Source organism: Hippocampus bargibanti, linkage group LG17 (genome assembly GCF_051943395.1).
Source record: "Hippocampus bargibanti isolate YZ-2025 linkage group LG17, ASM5194339v1, whole genome shotgun sequence".
NCBI lineage: Eukaryota > Metazoa > Chordata > Actinopteri > Syngnathiformes > Syngnathidae > Hippocampus > Hippocampus bargibanti.
In genome coordinates this window covers 6348557-6372223 of record NC_142750.1, presented here as the reverse complement: position 1 = coordinate 6372223, position 23667 = coordinate 6348557, and the positions used below count along the sequence as shown (strand labels likewise).

Below are 23667 nucleotides of genomic sequence, written 5' to 3'. Positions count from 1 at the left end.
AATTACTAAACGTGGGCTTTCCATTTTATCATTTTGACTACTGTCACTTTTCTGACAGTATACAGGAAGTTAAAAAAGGTCACCCAGTGCCTCTTTTTGTTATCATGTGATGACAAAAAAAGACAAAATATCTCGTTTGCGGAGGCCACTAGCGTCAAAAGGTCATTAATGTTTTGCACTTGAAGAAAAACATCATGTTCCAACATTCTCATTGCAATCAATTGTTTTGTTTTTTTCATAAAGACATTGAGGAACTACCTTTTGGGATCACTTCAACCTCACGGACGACCGACGCCACGTGATTGACGGCCTTGCAGACGTAGCGGCCCGCCTTTAAAACAGTGATGTTGTCTCTCGACTCCCAAGACGGCTTTTCGGTGGCGCTTGACCAATAGATGACGGGAGGCGGCTGACCGTCTGCTTCGCACACGAGCTCCTCCGGGTAACCTCGGAACAGTGGGACGACTTTCGGGAGCTTGGTGGTGTTGATGACTGGTTTGTCTGTTTGAGGCGGAAAAAAAAAAAAAGTTGGGATCGCTCAAGACACTTGATTGAGCACAATCAAGACAATAGCACGGAAAAGGAAAATCCTACTGGACCCTCCACACCCTGCCCACCACCTCTTACTTCAGCGTGTTCGACTGGAGACAAATTCCTTGCACGTTCTACATACAGTGATACCATGGCTTACAAAACTTAATTGGTTCCCAGACAGAGTGTATCAGGCGAAAAGTGTGTATCCCAAAAAATGTTTCCCATAGGAAACCGTTAAAATGAGAATAATCCGTTCCCAGGTCCCCATTAAACATAATGTTGTACTTTCTAATTTTCTAAGCCTTAAAACTACACAAAATATAAATTGGTTTATGTACAATAAATGTGCTGCGTTCTTGAACAATCACGTGGCTTTAACCGAAGACTAGGGGCGGGGGAATAGAGGACCAAAACAAGCCGGATGCCATTTTGTTGTTAGAAGAACAGGCTCGTTCGCGAACGACACATCACTCATTGAGGCAGCTCCGTGTGTATCCCCCAAAAAAATGTATGCCAAGGTAAAATTTTCATAAATTTAACGTTCGTAAACCGAGAAATTTGTAAGCCAAGGGGTTCGTAAACCGAGGTATCACTGTGCTTGGCCAATAAAGATGATTCTGATTCTAAAACATGAAAAGATTAACTCACAGTAAACGCTGAAGCTGGCAGCGCGCGAAATCACGGCGGGTGAAAGCCGTGGTCCCAGCGGTCCCAATTCCAAGATGGCCTCGCAACTTAAAGCTGCTTCGTGATGTGTTCGGTTGAGGAAGAAGCTGGCGCTGGCAGACACGTTGACCGGCGTCCTAATGGCGCCCGGTTCGCATGATGTGTTCGAATCTTGTGGGCAGTCGACCAATCGCAGAGGCTCTGGGAGAAAAAACAAACAATCACAAACTGGTAGTTAATGTGATCATTTGCTCAAAAAGAAGTACAGTGATACCTCGGTTTACGAAACCCTTGGCTTACGAACTTTTAAATTTATGAAAATGTAACCTTGGCATACGAACTATCTTTCGGGATACACACGGAGCGCCACAATGAGTAATGTGTCGTTCGCGAACAAGCCCGTTCTCCTAAGAAGAAAATGGCAGCCGACTTGATTTGGTCCTCTATTATACAGTACAATTTTTTTCTTTAATTATAATACAATAGCACATTTATTATACATAAAATAAGGTATATTTTGTGTAGTTTTAAGGCTTAGAAAATTAGAAAGTAGAAAATTATGTTTTATGGGGACCGATTATGATTATGATGATGATGATGATTATTATTGGGTTACATAGCGCTTTAACAAAAGCTGAAGCTGGAACAAAGCGCTAACATTGAAAAAAGTAAAATGCTGCCCCCTTGTGGAAAAAAAACATTGCCAGAGGCCATGGCCAGAGCTTTATGGGCACCCAAGCATGAAAAAACAAAACCCGAACACATTCGGGAATGGCATTCTACGTCAAAATTTTAATTGCGGAATAAATTTGTGAATGGCAGCGAATGAGTTAAACAACCAAATTTTAAGATTACAAGATACTGTAATCGTTATAAAAAATGTTAGTGCAAAAAAAGTGCAATAAAAGTTTGACAATTATTTTAATAGAAAATATGAAATGTAATTCAAAATTAGATGTTAGATGCTCTTTTTATTATGATGGTAGATAGTCACACCAATAACATGAAATTGATATTTTGAATATAAAATTTTTGATTGTCGTCTCGGAACAAATAAAAATGATATTTTATGGCACCACTAGATGATTCTCATTGGCTTTATTTTTGTGAACATGAGTGGCGGCACAGGTCGAAAAAAAATCACCCTCCTTTTACCTCTGATTGACGGCTCGATGGTCCGATTGCCGTGATACCAGCGTACAATGAGGCTTTGTGCTGGAGCCACATTGGTGATGTCACAACGCAGCTGGCATAGGTTGCCCTCCATAAAGATCGTCTTGTTGACCGGACGGATGGCCACGCTGTCTGGCGTTTCTGGTTGTGTAAGAAAGAAAATAAATAAATAAAAAACGGAAATCCGCATTGAAGCAGTGGTTTTTTAATTACTGTGTTGTGAGAGTTCATCAGTTGTGCTGCTGGAAATTGTCCGTTTTTACTTAGCTGGTCAGAAAATTAGTCATTTAAAACAAATAATGTATGTGTACCAAATCAGAAATGAGTTTATAGCCTTTATCATGAAAGGACAACCAATGTCACTTTTTTGTTTTTTAACCAACATCAGAAAAACGTTTTATAGCATCTAAAATACCCAAAAAAACGCAGTATGATATTTTTATTCAAATGCAAAACACCAATAAAAATGACTTAAAGTGTCCAAAATCTGCAAAAAATTGAGCTGCGAATTGGGCATTTTCCGAAAGTCCCGCCCCCAGTTCGTGACGTCACGCCAAGACGTCTTGCATTGCTGCAGAATCAAAACAATGGCTTCAAATTCGGAGAATATACTTTTTGTTACACATCAACTTATGAATATGATTCAAATAGTTCTGAAGAGGAAAGCATACGTGTTTGCAATCGATTAAAGAATTTATTCTGTGTCATTTTGAGGCAACATTGGGGGGAAATCTCTCACCCCAAAAAAGAGGCACAAAATGGCGACCTCCTGTGGCCACCTCCGTTTCCACAGGCTGATAAATTCCTTATATGGCGCTTGGACGCCCTCTTCTGGCGGCTTTTGGGTGCAACATGAGGTCCCCAAACCAAACAAGTACAGCAAAATACATTGTGATAGGACCGCTACAATGCGTCTTTTTTACGGTCAGGGGCGGTCCTTTAGTGACGTCACGTACGGACTTGTCACCAACTCAAAAACAAGACTTCCTGAAAATTCAGTATGAGTCTTAAAACGTAAAATATAGCTATATGCGGTGGAATCATTGTAAAATACGCTCAGTAGAAAAGTTTGTTAGCTAAAGCGTTCGTAAGCCAAGGTATCACTGTATTATCAATTAGCTAGCAAGCTTTCTTACTATTTGAGTTACTTCTGGGTAGAGTGAACGCTGGCGCATGTGGCTGCCGCTGCTCACCTACAGAAAAACTTGTCCTGTGACTGTAAAGTGACCTTGAGAGTTTTGAAAGGCGCTTAGAAATTAAATGTATTATTATTATTATTATTATTATACTTAAAGAATAAAAATATATACACACTGTAGAGGGTGAAGTTAAGAGACTTCTGGCAAACTATTTGCCTCTGGAAGATGACAGTGCAGAGAGGAGAAGGATCCCAATCCGCGAGGGTGTCAGGACTCCATGTTGTTTCATTCTGGTGGAAGATGGTCCCATCATGCCAGGCGATGGCTCGGGCATTTCTTGTGCTTGTGAACATACACGTGGCATTCTGGCTGTCACCCCTGTATTGGAGCACCAGAGCCTCAGGTTGTATCCGAATGGGGCATTTGTGGTGTTTACCTGTAGAGTAAAGTGGAAATAAAGTATCAAAAACGGAACGACGTCACAAGGCAGATGATGGAATGTGCACAGGTGCTGGAATTTAGGTCGATAATGGAGTGTATGGTAACACGGGCACCGTTTCCTACACACATGCGACTGTTGTGCTGCTGACATTTGACAAGCCTGTAAAACCAAAGTTGTTTATCAAGAAAGGTCCAGCAGGAAAGGAAGGCAGTCAGGAAGGAAAGACCCTCCCAAAGGAAAGCCTGCTCCTGTGGTCATTGTGCTGGTTATGAATCCAACATCCACCATCTCAATTCACATTCCTTAATTCACAAACAAACGCAAGACTTAGAAGGGGTATTAGGTGATGGTGTTGTTTTCAAACGAAGAGATTTCTGTGCCTGTTTGCTTTCCTGCTCAAAGACGCGTTTGACATTTATATTTGGTCTTCCAATGCCTGACTCCTCCGCACACTAACCAGGCAAACAACCGCAAGATTATTTTAAGAAAACGGTCTTATTTTTATCATTCACATAAAAATATGTTTTTACTCACTGGGCTTTGTTCCGTTTATAGACAGCGACATCCCCAAAGTCAGATAGACCGAAATAAAACGAAGCCAATTTAAATAATCCATTGGAGTTCGCTGTTTTCTCCCCCCGTACTGGAAACGGCTATCTCCCGGCTTCCGTTAGCTAGCCAGGGTGGCTCCAGAACGGGCGGCGTCTCTCTCCCGTATGCGTGTATGTATTAGCTTCTCCCGGAGGCAGTTTTGCGACCGAGCGAGACACTAAAACTACATGCTGGGTGTAATCAGTCTTCCTTTCGCCGGAAAGGAAACAGCAGTCCTGCCTCTAGTTTACCCTCCCTCTCCTTATTCCGCGTGCCCGAAAGCAGTTGTTCCACTGCGCATGCGCAATGGCGTCGCCGTTACTAACGGAACATTACGATGGAACTCAAAACGTTGTGTTGAGACTCGGATAACATGTCCTGAGTTTACCCCAAAATACTTATATTTCCTTTTAGGCTATCAATAGTATCAACATTACAATAGTTCGACAGCGGAAGGGATGTCAATCTTTGATTTGGGCTTCACTTCAGTAGTCGTCATTACACCTGTGCTATGGTCATAATGTGGACACTGACAAAGCAGTGGCGGACCGTCAAGGCCAGCAAAGCCTTCTCTGCTGGCTTAAAAATATCTGAATCACGGACTGATGTGAATTATATTTTGTCCATGTTCAATTCAAAGTTGTCTTTCAACTTCCTTTCATTACTTTTCCCCTGTTATGCTGCTTCCAGGGGTGTGTTTTCGTATTTAAGCATTTAACCAATCACATTTCATTTCAGCCATCATGTGTTACCTGTCCGCCTTCACAATCAGTTCTGGGGGCCCTGTTGCAAATGTGTCAATCAAACTGTTGCTCTAAGTCTAATCACAGTTTGCAAAAAATGCTCTGATCACAAGCCGCTAGTAACAAGAGCATCCTGGCGGCCATAGCTAGCACACTGTATCAGTAGTGAGTTACATAAGCAAATATATTGTTGCGTTGATTTAATAGCAGTTTTGTCAACCCGAAATGGCTGAAGGAGGAGAAGAAATGGATTTGGTTGGAGATTTACTGTTAAAGCCATTTTCAAGAAGGACTTTTCAAGGAAAAATGACATACAGTAGTGTCCTTGAGAGTTTTGAAAGGCGCTTATAAATTAAATGTAATAATATTATTATTATCATCATTAAGAAGTGCATATAAGAGTTTTGAACGACACTTGTAAATTAAATGTATTATTATGATGATTAAGAAAGGTCGGTCAGTTATTTCCTGGCTAATAGTACCCCCTCGTGGACTTGTAGTAAATCGCACCACATTTTTTTCTGTTTAGATTGATTCAGACATAGCATTACTGAAGGCCTAGCGATGAAACCCACGGACTCCCATTGTGACAAAGTAATATATATATATATTTTTTACCACACAGGATTTCGTCGCTCCCATCACCGCAGTCGTCTTTTCCGTCACACATCCAATGGGACAAGATGCAAGCGCCATTTTTACACCTATGCCAGTCGGATTCGCACTCTGTTTCACACAAAAAGACACATAGGAATCTTTCATTGTCACAAATGTTTCTTCACCTTTCATTCAAAGGTTTCCGTAAGCGTATCTGCCACGCATTGAGAAGATTTGGGTTCAAGTCTTGCTCGAAGAACATTGACTCACCTTTAACACTCACTGTGACTTGTTTCGTGACAGTCCCTCTTTCGTTGCTAGCATAGCAAGTGTAGATCCCCGTGTGGTGTGAAGCCACATTCGGTATCAGCAGACGGGAAACTCCATCTTCATTGACCTGGATGACGTTCATAAAAGTGGGTGCGTTCCAGTAGTAGTCAGGACGCGGGTTGGCTCTGGTGGAGCACTGGAGGTATATTTCGGAGCCCAGCTCCACTTCCATGTCCTCCAGCTCTTCTATCTGTGAGGGGGGATCTGGTCACAGCAATTTGTAGTTTGTCAAACGACGTTTCAAAGTCCTGTCAGACGTATCCGTAAATGACAAGTGAAGAAAATACAATCGATAGACTCACATACAACATTGATCTCCACGGTGGCATTGACCACACTTGAAGACAAGGTTGCAACGACCACATACTGCCCGGCGTCGTATCTCGTCAATATTTCCGCTAATTCCACCTCCTCCCCGTCTTTGTACCAGGTGATCAAAGATTCGGAAGAGCCGCCTTCCACAGAGCAAGAGAGGTTGTGAGGAGCGTACTCCACTGCAGTGTAGTTACTTGGACACGTGAGCTCGATGTCTTCGATGTTATCTGAAAAAGGAATTAAAAAATGGGATGTCAGGGCCATTTGACTGTCAGCTCTGGGGCGATTGTGCTTTTTTGCGCCTGAATTAGGCAGCATTTTCACAGCCCCCTTTTGTTCAGGGGAAAGGTCTGTGCTGTTGGACAGTCTGCGGTTGAATGGATGCATGGCTTGAGGAGCCCCCGATGAGAAGAAAGGAGGACAGTAATACCTCGGTTTACAAACCCCTTGGCTTACGAACTTTTCGGTATACAAATGTTACATTTATGAAAATTTTACCTTGGCATGCAAACTATTTTTCGGGATAGACACGCCACAATGAGTGATGTGTCGGTGGCGAACGAGTCCGTTCTCCTAACAAGAAAATGGCAGCCGACTGTTTTTGTCCTCAAAGGTAAATAAATTTCTTTAATTACAATACCATAGCACTTTTATTATACATAAAGTAAGGTATATTTTGTGTAGTTTTAAGGCTTAGAAAATTAGAAAGTACAAAATGATGTTTTATGGGGACCTGGGAAGGGACTATTCTCATTTTAATGGTTTACTATGGGAAATTAATTTTTGGGATACACACTTTTCGCCTTACTCACTCTGTCTGGGAACCAATTAAGTTCGTAAGCCAAGGTATCACTGTATGTGGGATTGCCGTGGCATTGAATTGAAGCGGATTTACGTGGGACAGGAGATGTGAGACAATCTCTTTTCATCAATGGATGCTACAGCTTTGTCTTTGCGTTCAACATTTACAGTAAAGTCTCGTTATATCGATATCGGATATATCGATAGTCCCGGTTATATCGATACTATTTCTATGCACGCACGGAGAAAATTACATGCAAACAGGGTCGGATATATCGATAGTCCCGGTTATATCGATATTTTTTCGGACTCCCTTGAATATCGATATAACGACACTTTACTGTAGTTTGTAGCAAACGTGCACATTCCACCATGACGTCTCTGATCCATTGGTGAAAAGGATGCTTTGATCCTCTCCTCTTTTACATAGAACTGCTTCATGCGACAAAGAGGGTGCGGGAAGTGCTTAAAATTGAATGACTGTCCGTGTCACATTATTTGTTATTTTGTTTTTTGTTGTTGTATTGACTTCAATATGACGCCCAGAGAGTGGCTTTTTACAGCATTTCCTGTATTTTTTTTCTACTTCTTCATTTCCGTTCCTCTTACTTTCATTATTTTGCTGCTGCGAAATGTAAATTTCTCCACTACAAGACTAATAAAGGCTAATCCAATCCAATTCAAAATGATGTCTGATGGTAAGTAGCGAAAACGGGGCCTCATCATAATCATGGAAAATTCATAAAAGAAAGACTAAAATGTGATGCCAAAAAATCTTGTATCATACTCATACATGCAGTATACTTACATTCAACCGTGAGTTCCAACTCGGGTGAAAAAGCACTGAGCTCAGGCCCCTCGGGCGGGAGATCCAAAACCGCCTCGCATTTGAGCTTGATGAGCTGCTGGTGCGGTTCCAAAAATGACTCGAAATGTTTGTAGTTGTAGCCAAAAATCAGATCAGCTTGTCCTTTAATCGACCCTTCAGCGCGTCTTTCCGCGATGACCGTATCGCTGTTGTACCATCGCACGACGACGCGGTGAATGGGCGCGATTCTCCGAATGATGCACGTCACTTCAATCGATTCGTCTTCTTTGATGACAGAACTGTTGGTTTGGATGGAGATATTTTGTGGAAATGCTAAAGGAGGAAGAAGACAAAAAAAAGTGATGACACAGCGCCATGCTATCGTTCCATTCCGGTGTGGAATCGGGCTGAGTAACACTCACTGTAAACGATCACGTTTGGCTTTTTGGAGCACTGGTTACGTCCGCTTTTGGGTACTGGGCTGAGGAAGCATGCGGGCGAGATGTGCCACGTGGTGAGCGCGTCGACGCTCCAAGTCAAATGGCGCACGGGTTTCAGGCCCTTGCCACCTAGCGGAGCCTCCCAACCCATTCCTTTGTACAGGGGGTCCGAGGTGCTGCAGTTGATGGAAACGGGGTCACCGTATCGTACCGCCACACCGGGGGGGCTCAACTCGACGGGACAGCAGCTACCTGCGTGATATGATATGATTATTGTCACCATATTTATATAGGTTGCTTGGAAGGTTATTGACATGTGACTATCCAATGCTAGCTGTTAGCATGGATGACAATGACCAACATTTGAGCAATACATTCCTGCCTGATGGGTTAAATATTAATAATCAAATAGGTTTACTGCACAGGTGTCAAAGTAAAGGCTCGGGGGCCAAATCCGGCCCGTCACATCATTTATTGGGCCCGTGAAAGCAAATCATACTTGTGAAATTCCATCATGCTTGCTAAAGTCCAAACAAAAATGTACAATTGTCCCATGTAAAACCACAATAACAGTCATTATTTGTTACTACAAATTTAAAAACAACTTATATATGAACTCATTCACTGCCATTCACGAATTAATTCGGGAATTGAAAATGTGACATAGAGCGCCATGCCCGAATTAGTTCGGGTTTGGTTTTTTTCTTGCTTGGGTGCCAATAAAGCACTGGCCAGATCTTTGGCAATGTTTTTTCTTCCACAAGAGGTAAGCATTTCCCTTTTTTTCCCCATGTTAACGCTTTGTTACAGATTCAGCTGTTGTTAAAGCGCTATATAAACCAATATGTATGTGTTGCATTGTATTTTGGACAGCCACCCACATTTTAAGCTCATATAACTCCAGACCCATATCATTTAGGAATTAACTCTTTTTTCTGATGAAAGAAAAGAGTCTAAGGTTTCTAACACTGCATTGAATGTTTATGTAGTCCTAAAACTCAATATTCTGTGGGTCCTGGAATTTGAGTGAAAATGACAAAAACCCTGGCACTGTAGTGGACACATTTTTGCACATGTCTGGCAATAAATGAGTTAATTTGTGGTGCCGTGTATATGTAATATGTGAAGTGGGATGAAACATTGTAATGGCTTCCTCAAATCCACATTTATTTATTTATTTATTTATTTATTTATTTATTTGTGTATTTATTTGTTTGTTTGTTTTGTTGTGTTTTTTTGCTGCCAAATCCCCTGTATTACATTCCTAAAAATATTTATAATTCCGTTAGCTGGGTTTTCCATGCCTTGTTTAAATTTTGGAAAGCAATTATTTCGTTCCTCGTGTTGATTACTTATGGATATATGCATTTTTAGTAGGTGCACTGAAATAATATACATTTCAGATTGATTTGGATTTTTTGGGATCTTTATTCAAGAGCAAGCTGGACGAAAACGTGAAGGGTTGTACCTACCTGTCGCGCTTAGTAGAAACCCCATCAAGAAGCGCACAAATGTCGTCCTTTTGCCCATTTGGTGACGCCAATACAAAGTTACTCCTTGTGTAAGTCCTTTCCCAGCTAAGATCCACTTGTGTGCCACTCGCCTTGCCTTGCACAAATGTCAAGTAAGAGAGAGGAGGAGGTGTGTTCACATATGTGTGTCACAGAGAGAGAGAGAGAGAGAGAGAGAGAGAGAGAGAGAGAGAGAGAGAGAGAGAGAGAGAGAGATAAGAGAGAGAGAGAGAGAGAGAGAGAGAGAGAGACAGACAGACAGACAGACAGACAGAGAGAGATGCCTTTTCCCAATGACTCAGGCCGGGTTACACTAGCAAAGTTGAAGCACCAGCTGCATTAGGGTGCAGAATGGGTTGTGAAAATAATCATACTTTTCACAAACACACACTCGTTAAATGTCAAATCTGCGTGCCCTTTTCCCCACCCTGCCTTTTAAAAGTCAGAAGGTTACCATGATGAAAATGTCCACGTTAATGAGCTTCGAGCATCAAGCTGTTTCTGCGTATGGAACTAAAACAAAAGGCAGAATTGCCATTTTGTTGAGTTCAGTAAATATATAAAAACTAATTACAGGCGGATTGATAAGACATTCACGATCAAACTTTTAACTCATTCACTGACAGACATATGTGCAAAAATGTGTTCACTCCAGTGCCAGGGTTTTTGTCATTTTCACTCATATTGCAGCACCCACAGAATATTAAGTTTTAGGACTGCATAAATATTCAATGTAGCGTAAGAAACCTTAGACTATCTTCTTTCAGCAGAAAAAAAGTAAATTCTTAAGTTATATGGGTCTGGAGGTATCTGAGTTTGAAATGGGGGTGGCTGTACAAAAAGCAAATGCTGTCCCCTCGTGGAAGGAAAAAAAAAAAAACTGACCAGTGCTTCATCACCCCCCTTCGCTAGAAAAACCAAAACCTGAACAAATTCGAGAATGGCGCTCCATGTCATAGTTTCAATAATAATAAATAATAATAATAATTAATAAGAACAATAATAATAATAATAATAATGATAATAATAATAATACATTTCATTTATAAGTGCCTTTCAAAACTCTCAAGGTCACAGGATACATTTTGGGGGGGTGAGTTAATAACTTGTTTTTTTTATTCTTAGCTAGTAAATTGGTTAGTTAATGATTTTTTTTAAATTTATTTATTTATTTATTTATTGTTCAGTTTGTTAGCTCGTTAGTCGGTTAGTCCTTAGACTCTCTTCCATCAGAAAAAAAAGAGGTAATTCCTAAGTTATATGGGTCTGGAGTTATCTGACGTTGAAATGGGGATGGCTGTACAAAATACAATACATACATATACAATTCAAGATGAATAGGTTTGAAAATCGTAAAAATCTACGAGGTGACTAACAGTATTAATCAAAACAATCCACATGAAAGTAACACATTCTTTGTTTCTGCTCATTCCGGGGCACTGAGAGCTTGTTGTGAAAGCGTTGTTAAGGAACACATTTTTTTTCTTTGAAAACAACTTGTGAAAGCACAACAATGGAACAGACTCACATGACAGCAAAAAAAATCACAGTGCAGACCCCGAATAAGTAAACTTTGGTCTGATAGCGCGACCTTGAATTCAAGCCACTTGTATGTTTTAGACAGACGTCAGCATTTGGTGGCCAGATGCTTTTTTTCTTGCCATTTTCCTAATATCACTCTCGACCTCCCCTTTTCGAAGAAAAACAAATCCAGAACACTGGCGACTTAGTGAAACAAGACAGAGTGTAATGCGATCGTAGCAACAGTGCTCCTTCTGTTTGCGCACTTGTTTCGTGCTTGTTGAGCAAGAGAGAGAAAATCATCCGAGTGTCTTTCTTGACTCCCCATTTCCTTCGAATAAATAACACGGCGTATGCAGTACTTCTCATTACTCATCGGCTCGTCAAAAGCAGGATGGCTCAAATATCAGCTAAAAATATAAATACACGCACCCCCCTCATATCTTTGACGTCAGAATGTGTGAGAGTGCCAAATTGAAGAAAACCAGTTGAAAAAACGTACTGTAAATACAGTGATACCTTGGCTTACGAACTTAATTCGTTCCCAGACAGTGTGTCAGGTGAAAAGTGTGTATCACAGAAAAATAATTCCCCATAGGAAACCATTAAAATGAGAATAATCCGTTCCCGGGTCCCCATAAAACATAATTTTCTAATTTTCTAAGCCTTAAGAATACGCAAAATATACCTTATTTTATGCATAATAAAAGTGCTATGGTATTATAATTAAAGAAATAAACTGTACAGTATGATAAAGTCGTTTTATTTACCTTTGTGATGGTCCTTGATGGCTTGATGGAATGGAGTGGCCCGTTTCATCAGCATTAAACACTTGATGAGGAATGTAACCTTCTTCTTTCACCATCTTGAGGAATCATCCCTTGTAGGTGCTTTCTCTGTGATAATTTTAAAGTTTCATGCTGTTATATGCTTAGTCAACATGTGTGACTCGAATACACAATTGAAGCACAGACAACCTGGGGTCAATCTGAGGTCAACAGACACAGCTTGTTAAACTGTCATCTTCATCTCGGAGATCTGGCCTTGGACATAATTTAGGACTTGGGAAACTCCTTTATCACCGGAGCAATTTACGACTTGAAACTCCTTCACAGGAAGAGCTCATTGGCCAGTTCATGGAAGAGACAATGTTTTATTGCTTACAGCTGTTCGTGCTTAGAACTCAAGAGGTGTGGTATTCTAATCAATAAAACTATGTTTTACTAATGTATCACTTTAATTTGCATATACTCTCAATAAATAGCTCGGCAGAGCGCTGCAGAATTCAGACATCTGTCATGACTGGCTACATCTCCTGCCGGCAGTAAAAGACAATCTTTCTGGGTTTGAGTCTTTGTCCACAGTGTCCGATCGAACATCTCTGACACTAAGTCATTCACGAATGTATTCGGGAATTAAAAATATGACATAAAGTGCCATTCCCGAATTTGTTTGGGTTTAGTTTTTTCTTGTTTGGGTACCGATAAAGGGCTGGCCATGGCCTTCGGAAACATTTTTTTTCCTTTCCACAAGCTTGATGCAGCATTTCACTTTTTCCATGTTAGCGCTTTGTCCCAGCTTCAGCTGTTGTTAAAGCGCTATATAAACCAATATGTATGTCTTGCATTGCATTTTGGATAGCCACCCTAATTTCAAGCTCATATAACTCCAGACCCATATAATTTAGGAATTAACTATTTTTTTACTAATGAAACAAGATAGTCTAAGGTTTGTAACGCTGCATTGAATGTTTATGTAGTTCCTAAACTCAATATCCTGTAGTTCCTGGAATTCGAGTGACAACGACAAAAACCCTGGCACTGGAGCGGACACATTTTTGAACATTGTCTGGCAGTGAATGAGTCAAAGAAAAAAAATCATTGTACATATTTTTTTGAACATTTTAATTGGTTATAGGGTATGCTTAGGCCTATAAAAATATTTAAATAAAACAATGCTAATCAAGTACATCCAACTTTATCCATCTATTCATCCACAGGCTGCCATGCTTGTTTTTAGATTGTGGGAGGAAGTACCTGGAGAAAACCCACGCAGGCCAAAAAGGAAATGGAAACCTGCACATCTGCATTGTGAGGTGCACGTGATAATCAGTGGACCACTGCAGAGGGGCTTAACATATTTTTTTGACATGTTTAGAGAAAGAGCAACAATCGGAGTCGTTAAAACAGTTTTGGATTGCTGTCCGCATTCAAACCATCTTTACGTTGTTTAATTGAGCGTATTTCCTGTGATTCTTTCCAGACCCTTGTGGGCTTGACACTTCCCGGTTGGCTATATCGCAAGAACGAAAGTCATTCCATTGTTGCTGTACATCATTAAAGCAGGGTGGGAGCTTTACTGGAATGCATGTGTGCTTTTAGGAAAGATTCATTTTCCCTGACATCGATAAAAGATGGTGGATTTTGATGTTGAAATCAGATTCCACACACAGAATGCCATTTTACAGTCTTATGGGCACATAGAACTGAAAACTGCAAAGAACATTTTTGAGTTGACTTCCATTTTAAATTAAAAATGGTATATTTACTTATCTTTACTTATAGATGAGTTCCATGCACCTCTCATAATAATAATAATAATAATAATAATAATAATAATAATAATAATAATAATAATAATACATTACATTTTTAGCGCCTTTCAAAGCTCTCAAGGACACTTTATAGCCACATTCAAGCATAGGTACTATAATAAATAAGATACAATCACAAGTAGAATGCAACAAATAAAATACAATTATAAATAGAAACAAGAGAGAGAGCTACACAGAAAATGCAATTTTAAATAGGTGGGTTTTTAATTGAAATGATCCATCCACCCATTTATTTATTTATTTATTTATTTATGTATTTATTTATTTATTAATGTATTTATTTTGGGTACTCTGTTTGGTCTGAAAACTTTGTGTTGATAGCGAAATTAGAAGGAAAACATATGAATAACGCAATGGTGAATCGTTGCGTGTTGCACCAAGACTACTATTTGATACTAGTTGACACAAAATGATACGGAAGGACTTCTTTAATCGACTCCAAACATTTATGCTTTCCTCTACAGAACTATTTGAATCCTATACATAACTGGATGAGTAACAAGAAAGCATCTTCTCCGAATCTGAAGCCATTGTTTTGATTCTCGAGCAAGGCAAGACGTCCTGGTGTGACGTCACGAACAAGGGGGCGGGACCTTCTGAAACTTGCCATCTCCGAGGTCCTTTTCAAGTAGATTTGGGACACTTTAAGTCATTTTTATTTGTGTTTTGTAATTGAATAAAAATATCAGCCTGCGTGTTTTGGGTATTTTAGATGCGATAAAACGTTTTTCTGATGTCAGTTAGGAAACAAAAAAATGGTGTCGGTTGTCTTTTAAATAATTAATTCATGGATATTACTGGCTTCACACAGTACAGCAATTTAAAGTATAGAGCAGCAAAGTAAAACTGAAATTTTTGGTAATTATTTGCAAAAATCCAGTGACTGTAAAGCGTTTTAAAAGGCACTTAGAACTGTCTTATTATTATTATTATTATTATTATTATTATTATTATTATTATTATTATATATTTTTTTTTTTTACTCTCATCACAAAGATCTGAATCTGCTTCCCCTTTTCCGCCTTGACGGCAGGTCCCCGTTGGTGGTCACCACGGCTATTAGACCCCACGGGAAGTCAAAATGGAAAGAACTCTAATAATTACCACTCTTCTGGGAAAACATTTGTCTCCTCTCTGTTCTGGAAATGTGAGATTTCCTCTGAGTTTAATGGCATGCAGGAAGTATGAGTCGGACTTCCTGATTCGACTTCTTGTTGCCGAATCTGATGAATTGTCCTGCTTTTCTCAATGGACACAACGTCCAGTCGACAAGCTTAACCCCCCCCCCCCTTCTTTGATTCCTCCCTTGTTGCTCCTTCCTGACTCAGAAGGATTTAATTTGAAGTAGTCCAAACGTGTTCTGCTTACAAAATCCATCTTGCGACTCCGTTGATTTGCAAAGACTTCCCGTGGCTCTATTGTGAAGTTAGTTTCAATTGTTTTTGGCTCAGATCCCTGCGTTCCCCAATTTTAATCTGTTTTAATACACCCCACATCTTCCTTTTCCTGTCTTTCCCTTTCAGTCTGCTCCTTTGTATCGCCCGCCTTTTCTCATGCGAGAAATCTCTTGAGGTGGAAATAAGCCACAGTTAGTCCCAAAACTCATTGAAATGAAACTTTTTTTGTGTGTTATTTATTCAGGGTCCTTTTGTCTTGCTGAGTCTCAGGGGGATCAGACCACTATCTTCTAGAACGATGACTCAGCAGTCATGGGGGCAGTGAAACCTAGTTTTTACCTTATTATGTAAATTCAACTACCATATTTATTTATATTGAGCTTGCCATTAAAGTGAGGCTGAATTGCAGAATGGCTCATTTGGAAAATTCCAGAAGTAGGTTGTTTAATTCCACACTCGATAGGTGGTCACGCACTCCAGACAACTACTGTGATAGCTTGGTTTACGAGCCCCTTAGCTTACGAACCTTTCGGTTTACGAACGTTACATTTATGAAAATTTTACCTTGACATACGAACTTTTTTCGTACACGGAGCTGCCTCAATGAGTGATGTGTCGTTCGCAAACGAGCCCGTTCTTCTAACAACAAAATGGCAGCCGACTGTTTTTGTCCTCTATTCCCCGCTCCCAGTCTTCGGTTAAGGCCACGTGATTGGTCAAGAACGCAGCAGTGAGGGGGGTGGGGGGTGTTAAACATTAAAGAGACAGGCAGACGGCAGTGAGAGAGTTTCAACTTTGATAGTTCAAAGGCAGGGTGTAGACTGCAAGGTTAAAATATTCCATCAATCAGGCTCCACAAACAACCCACACAAGCCATCTATACACTTGATGCAAAAAGCTATCAACCCAGCTAAACAGAACACAATTGATGAGGAACTAGATAAAATTATCGCAGAGAAAACACCTACAAGGGATCATTCCTCAAGATGGTGAAAGAAGAAGGTTACGTTCCTCATCAAGTGTTTAATGCTGATGAAACCGGCCACTCCATTCCATCAAGCCATCACGACCATCACAAAGGTAAATAAAACGACTTTATTATATAGTACAGTTTATTTCTTTAACTATAATACCATAGCACATTTATTATACATAAAATAAGGTATATTTCGTGTAGTTTTAAGGTTTAGAAAATTAGAAAGTAGAAAATTATGTTTTATGGGGACCTGGGAACTGATTATTCTCATTTTAATGGTTTCCTAATGGGAAATTAATTTTTGGGATACACACTTTTCACCTTACACACTGTCTGGGAACCAATTAAGTTCATAAGCCAAAGTATCACTGTACATTTTCGAAAACTTAAAACAATTCCTCATCAAGGGAGAATAGCAGTGGCTTCCAATAAACATTTTTGAACGCCGCACTTGGGGAAAGCAACCATTGAAAGTTCACTGGCAGGTAAAGAGAAGTAAGTAATGTCATGACATCATCAGCATATGTGAATATTTAGGGGCCACATTGTCCAAAATGGAAATCTTGATTTTTTTTTTGTGTGTGTTGGGAACAACAACATCGATGATTACCCACCCCCCAATGTCTGTGTTTGATTAAGTGTCAGAAATGTGGGTTAAGGTGGAGTAAGTGCTGAGCGATAGATGATGTCATGCATTCTGGGAGTCATAAATGGTCAATGTTTTCCAGTTGGGCTGATTCTCAGTTGCTCCAAGGAGAAATAATGCAATGACATCTGCTCACCCCTTTTGAAGCTTGAGGTTTTTTTTTTCATCTGCTGGTTTGCCTGGATTGCACGTCGTGATGTGAAACTCTTTGGCTCCACCGCGTGTTCGATTGATGAAAGTTCAGCAAAATCTTGAGAAGAATCAACAGACATGTTTTGCCAGCTAGAAAGCCTGGGAGGAATCTTGAAAAAAATACGTCATATTTCAGTTGTTTTTTTCGGTTACTATTTTTGGGGGATATAATTTTTTCATAGCTATATTAATGAGAATAAAATGCAAATATAGTTATTGCAACGAGTTCCTTTAAATGTGATTTCATTTCTATTCAATTCTAACATTAGTCTTTGCTTGCCGATTGGTTCTGTGAACTTCCGGTGCAGAAAAGAACTTTGTTTTCGTAACAGTTCAACATTCTTATCCTGTGACTGTAAAGTGTCCTTGAGAGTTTTGAAAGGCGCTTATAAATAACATGTAAATAATAAATTTTAAAAAGCCAGCTGAGTTCTAAATAAACAAACACGTGGCATTATGTGAAAAGAAAAAAATACAATTGTCATTGACATGCATAGGACCAATCGTACAAGTTTATGAGACCAGTTTATGTACCCAAATATTGGGACAGAATCAAGTGTCTGTGCTGAAAAGGCTGTGAGGGTAATTTAATATTCGTCCGTGTGGCAACACGTCACAGATTGCCTCGTTCCTGCGAGATAGTAAGTGGTGTGACGCAAAACAATTCCAATGTAAAAAAAACGCCGTGGTTCAAAAAAGTTTAAAAAACACTGGCCTAAAAGACCGTTTTACAAACATGTATTTCATATAATAAGCTGCTGTGACATGACAATGATTGAAACTGAATACATTTTCAAAACAGTTTTTAAAGATTAACTGGTGAGTAGTTTGACTTTATTTGAATGTGATTGTGCCGATGACCGTTTGATATTTGAGTTACTTCTGGGTTGAGTGAACGTTCGCGCGTGAGTGCCGCTGTAAAGTGGACTGTAAAGTGTCCTTGAGAGTTGTGAAAGGCGCTTATAAATGAAATGTATTATTATTATTATTATTATTATTATTATTATTATTATTATTATTATTATTATTATTATTATTATTATTATTATTATTCGTTACGAACAATATTGCTGCTCACCACTAGATGGTAGCATGGTGTCAAAAGAGAAAAGCCAAAGCCACGAACGTGCTCCCAGAGCATCTAAGTCAATGCCATCTCATGTTTCTGGCCAATACGAGAAGATTTCAAGAGGGGTCGAAGGAGGAGGGGGGGGGGGGGTCCCCCAGGTCCCGATTCAAACAGGTACCAGTTGGCTGAGGGCCGGTAACCACAGTGACCACACGCTCGCGTTACGGCTCTAGCAAAAGCTACTGGGACGGCTCAATGAACAAGGTTCTGAAAAAGGTTCCTTATTGAAATGAAATGAGGCACTTTTTTATATTAGCTGAAAATGGAAAAGAAAATGTTTGTTTTGATCTTACATGGTAAGTCCTGACCTCTGCCAACATCAATAGTGCTGATGACTTGGAAGTCTGCATGTGAAGCCACATACAGTATGTCAAAAGACATCCATTTTAATGTCGCGAGACGTCTATATGTGGTGACATGGATCATAAATGAAAGTGGTCTTTGTTATATCGGAAGTAGTCTTGATCTTGTTGACAATCTTGAAAGAACTGAAAACGAGGACTCCACTGTGGCGCGACAAAAGTCGCCGTGAACTTTCTAAGCCGCATTTCGCAGGAAATGTGAGTCAGGCGCCGATGTGGCGACGTATTGTTTCACTCTTTGACCCAATGTCACCCACTGTAGAATTGACCCACTTCTTTTTTTTCTGTTGATCCTGGAGACACTTTTTCTTCATAGCTTTGAATGGTAAGATTCTGGCTAAAGCTTACAGGGGGGCAATAATGAATCAACTTTTCCATGTCGAAATGTTTTGGATTCAAACATGTATGAAATATCAAGTGTCGACTCACTCAACATCTCGAGCGTAGAAGACCTACTGCAAGAACTGTGTGGGATCATTGCAAAGGTTCTCTCTAATACAGTGGTACCTCAGCTTAAGAACTTAGTTGGTTGCCAGAAAGTGTGTATAAGGCGAAAGGTGTGTCTGCCAAACATTTATTTCCCATAAGAAACCATTAAAAATGAGAATAATCCGTTCCCAGGTCCCCATAAAACACAATTTTATACAAAATAACCCTTAAAACTACACAAAATATACCTTATTTTATGTACAATAAATGTGCGATTGTATTGTAATTAAAGAAATAAACTGTACTGTATATTAAAGTCGTTTTATTTACCTTTGTGGTGGTTGTTGTCAATGGATGACGAACTTCCAGGTTGCCTCTTGATGATATCCGAGTGAAGTTGCCGTGCTTTCTCGGCGATAATACCCTCACTCACAATGTCCCCTGTTAGCTGCTTTTCGTTAATTCAAATCAACATACGTTTTTCAACCTCTTCTTGTGCCTGACACCGTTGCTTAGGCAACACAGAAACACCCTTAGCCACACGTAGCAATGGTTGACTTAGCATACTGGTACACTAAGTCACACAAACGCACACCTTGTTCGTGATTCTCGATGATCTTCTTCTTCTGCTTGACCGTAATTTTGTTTTGTGTCCTCTTCGGCTGAACACTAACCTGTGGTGGGGTCTTTTTCGGTTCCATAATAGTAAAAGAACTCTACTCGATAACAAACCACATCTGCACTGAGTGCACCCAAAGAAAGTGGGTGTGGAAAACTAGTCCGCCAGCTACCGTGGCGCTCTGTGTGGTTTGGTTCGTTTGCCAAAAACTAGTTTGTTTGCCAAGATTATATTCTTGCGAATTTAATGTTCGTAAGGCGAAAGGTTCGTAAACTAAATCACTGTATTTATTTCCTTTCACATTTTGTTTTGTGCTCAAAAATGTTTGCGAGGAGTTTTAAGCCATTCGCTGCCATTCCCGAATTTATTCGGGAATTGAAAAGTGTGACGTGGAACGACATTCCTGAAGTTTTGTTTTTTTCTTGCTAGCCGATAGAGCGCCGGTCAGACCTCTGGCAAGGTTTCTTCCCTTCCACGAGGCAGTATTTGCCCTTTGTCTTTGTTACAGCTTCAGCTGTTGTTAAAGCGCTATTTAAATCAATATGTATTGTATTTTGTACAGCTACCCCCATTTCAAGCTCAGATAACTCCAGACACATATAACTTAGCAATTAACCATTTTTTTCTTGATGAAACAAGAGAGATGAAGGTTTCTTATGCTATCTTTATGTAGTCTTAAAACTCAATATTCTGTGGGTACTGAAATTTGAGTGAAAATGACAAAAACCCTGGCACTTGGAGTGGACATATTTTTGCACATCTTCTGGCAGTGAAAGAGTTAAAAGTGTGATGATTTTTTTTAGGCTGGAAGTGCAAAATAATGATAATAATGGCACTTAAGAAACAGAGTTTATCATACACCTGCGGACAAGTTAATGTCTTCCAAACTTCTATCAGCTGTTCCTCACCGCCTGCGCCCTCAGCTTCGCAGCTGCTGTACACATTATCGGTCTCATTTGTGGCAAAAACAAACCACAAAACGGACAATTCGTCTCCACTTTGAAATACTAAAGATTCTCTGTTCGCAAAGATGTTAAACGTGGAATCTATTGGATGGCGGCGCTGTGGTTTAATTTTAACTTGTTTGTTTTGGGTTGCCTCCAGCGTGGGGCTGCAGATGGGCACTTTCTCACAGAGGTCTGGAGCTTTTTTTTTTCCCGCCGGCTCGTCTTTGTTGGGGTCAGATTGGGGAGGAGGGCCTAACTGGGAAGTCAGAATGTTGATGTCCAGTTTAACGTCTTATGTTAACAAACTGCAAGAAATTGTTCCTAAAACTAAGAGAGGGCTGTGAACAAAAGAAGAAACTATTCTTTGTGTATGCTGGCTATCTATCCATCTATTAGCTATCTGGCTGGATAGCTGTCTAGCTAGCTATTTATGAGCTATCGATTAGCTATCTAGGCTGCTTTCTATCTACAGTAAAGTCTCGTTATATCGATATTCAAGGGAGTCCGAAAAAATATCGATATAACCGGGACTATCGATATATCCGACCCTGTTTGCATGTAATTTTCTCCGTGCGTGCATAGAAATAGTATCGATATAACCGGGACTATCGATATATCCGATATCGATATAACGAGACTTTACTGTATTTGAGTTCCTTCCGGGTTGAGTGAATGCTGGCGCGTGTGGCTGCCGCTGCTCACCCACCGAGAACCTTAAAGGACAACCGACGCCACTGGAGTAGACACATTTTTGCATATGTATGGCAGTGAATGAGTTAAAAGCGGACAGGAAGGACTATTTTTCACAATGAAGGAGGTTTATCATGGCCTTCCATGATGAAAAATACAGTTTGACATTCACATTCATACACAGTGAGCTCTCAACAATGTTTGGTAATGCTATGTAACGACAGATCCGTCGCTCGATGTAGCATCTGGTTTTCCGAGTGAAAAAATGTCCACCGTTATGAATTCCAACTGTTTCAATATTATAGTTAAGTCATTATTGATTTTTTTTTTTTTTTGTGTGACAGTCTATAATAACAAACTAAATATTGGTCTCTTCTTTCAATACGACAGCAGCCACAGTGGTAGGAACTGAACGCAAACATGTGACATTCCGGAGTCTGTTTTGTGAAACAAACAGGGTCTCCGTGACCCGCAAAACTTGGGCTCCGCCAAGTTTGACCACGAGACACCGCAGAAGTCTGGCACTGCCACCGCTGGACATTAGGGATTTATATAGGGCCAGAGCTACCGGCACATTTTAGTTCGCTGACGAAGCTCCTCGGATAAGATGCGAAACATCCGACAGCTTCAAAGAAGTACAGATGACGGCTGAAGAAACCTTTTCATCGATTGGCCACCCCTGTACGACTGAGAGCTTACACAGACCCACGAGACACCGAGTTTTGGGAGAACCTGGATAATCAACTCATTGGTTTAGAATGAGAGCGGGCTGGCTAAGAGAAGAGCAAGAGTTAATAATTAATGGAAGGCCGTCATAGGCTGACACAAGAAAGGCACAGATCCAGCATGAGAACCAGTGAAACCGAATAGCGCGACCCGCCTCGACCCATCTGGACAAAGGCGCACCTCTCCCTAAAACACCACCAGAATGTCTTTTCAAACCACACCCGTGCTCCTATGGCAGGTTTTCATTCCTGTCTCTGCTTGAAGATGGATGAGACATTAACGTGTGAAAGGGAAAGGATGCAAAGGTCCTACTTTTATTTGCGGGCTCAGCAGGAGCTTAAAAAGGGTCGGAGACACTCCGACCCCCTTCTCCGCCTATTCGGAACGACCTCCTGGGTATTGGAGAAAACATTGCGAGAGAGAGAGTGAATGACTTTCAAGGTTTTCTATGAGAGGAGCCGACAGCGTGCGGACATCTGGAAGGCATCAAAAGCTGCCGTTGGCCGCAGGTGAAACTCCAGAATGATGACGCGAGTGTGAGTGTGTGATTTTCAGAGACTTTCTGGAAGAGTTAAAAAGTTAACAAATTTCAGCTGATTGAGGGGGGCATCTGAAATGAATTACGAGGGGAAAAAACAGATGAAGTGGATTTTTGACAATCATAGATTTGTATCGCAGAATGACACAAGAACCGTTCTATTGCGTTACATCCTGTTCCGGGTGACGCTCGGGACTGAGCGGCTGACTTCATCCTTGACTGGTCAGCAGTCAATTGCATCATGGGACATTGCGTGGGAACCAAATACACACATACACGACTTTCCTGAGAAAAAGAAAATGAAAATGGATGGATGGAGTTTTTCTTCGGGCAGCGTTAGCAAGTCAAGAGGCCATGCGTTCACATTCGAGTACTATCCCTCTTGGGTGTAGCTTGCATGTTCGCCGTGTGATAGTGTGGGTGTTTGTAAGTTTCTTCCCACAATCCAAATTTACAAGATAGCAGTGTCGCATGACAAAAAGTTAGCGGACACCAGGGCAGACCACTCTGAAAATTGGCCTGCCCGGCCATAAAGTTGCCTACCCCATTTTTCACAACATGAAACACAATAAGACGGCTAATCGAAAAAAAAAAAAAAAACATTGTTGCGAAGTATAAAGGATTTTTTAAATTAAGGAAGTATCTACCACAAATGCTCCCCTGCTTAAAGGACAACCGACGTCTCCGGACAAGTTGTGTCCATAGTTTGAAAAATGGCTTCAAATGACTTCTACTGAGCGTATTTTACAAAGATTCCACCGCATATAGCTATATTTTACGTTTTAAGACTC

The 23667-nt window shown here is 40.4% G+C and overlaps 1 protein-coding gene across 2 annotated transcripts in view; it reads right to left on the bottom strand.

The window, feature by feature from the left end:
• The window catches only part of LOC148885422 (vascular cell adhesion protein 1-like), a 70557-nt gene that overhangs the window by 1185 nt on the left and 45705 nt on the right, over window positions 1-23667 (bottom strand). Inside the window, exons 4-13 of one of the 2 annotated variants that reach the window (XM_089018666.1) lie at window positions 12382-12507; window positions 8562-8831; window positions 8140-8472; window positions 6518-6757; window positions 6156-6419; window positions 5907-6014; window positions 3688-3948; window positions 2356-2514; window positions 1183-1401; window positions 259-501 (exon numbers count right to left, since the gene is read on the bottom strand). In XM_089018666.1, the coding sequence (XP_088874792.1) occupies window positions 259-501; window positions 1183-1401; window positions 2356-2514; window positions 3688-3948; window positions 5907-6014; window positions 6156-6419; window positions 6518-6757; window positions 8140-8472; window positions 8562-8831; window positions 12382-12436 (2152 nt within the window). In that variant the 5' untranslated portion in view covers window positions 12437-12507. Of the gene's footprint in view, window positions 1-258; window positions 502-1182; window positions 1402-2355; window positions 2515-3687; window positions 3949-5906; window positions 6015-6155; window positions 6420-6517; window positions 6758-8139; window positions 8473-8561; window positions 8832-10051; window positions 10219-12381; window positions 12508-23667 lie in introns of those variants that run through there. The other variant, XM_089018665.1, reaches the window with a different exon arrangement.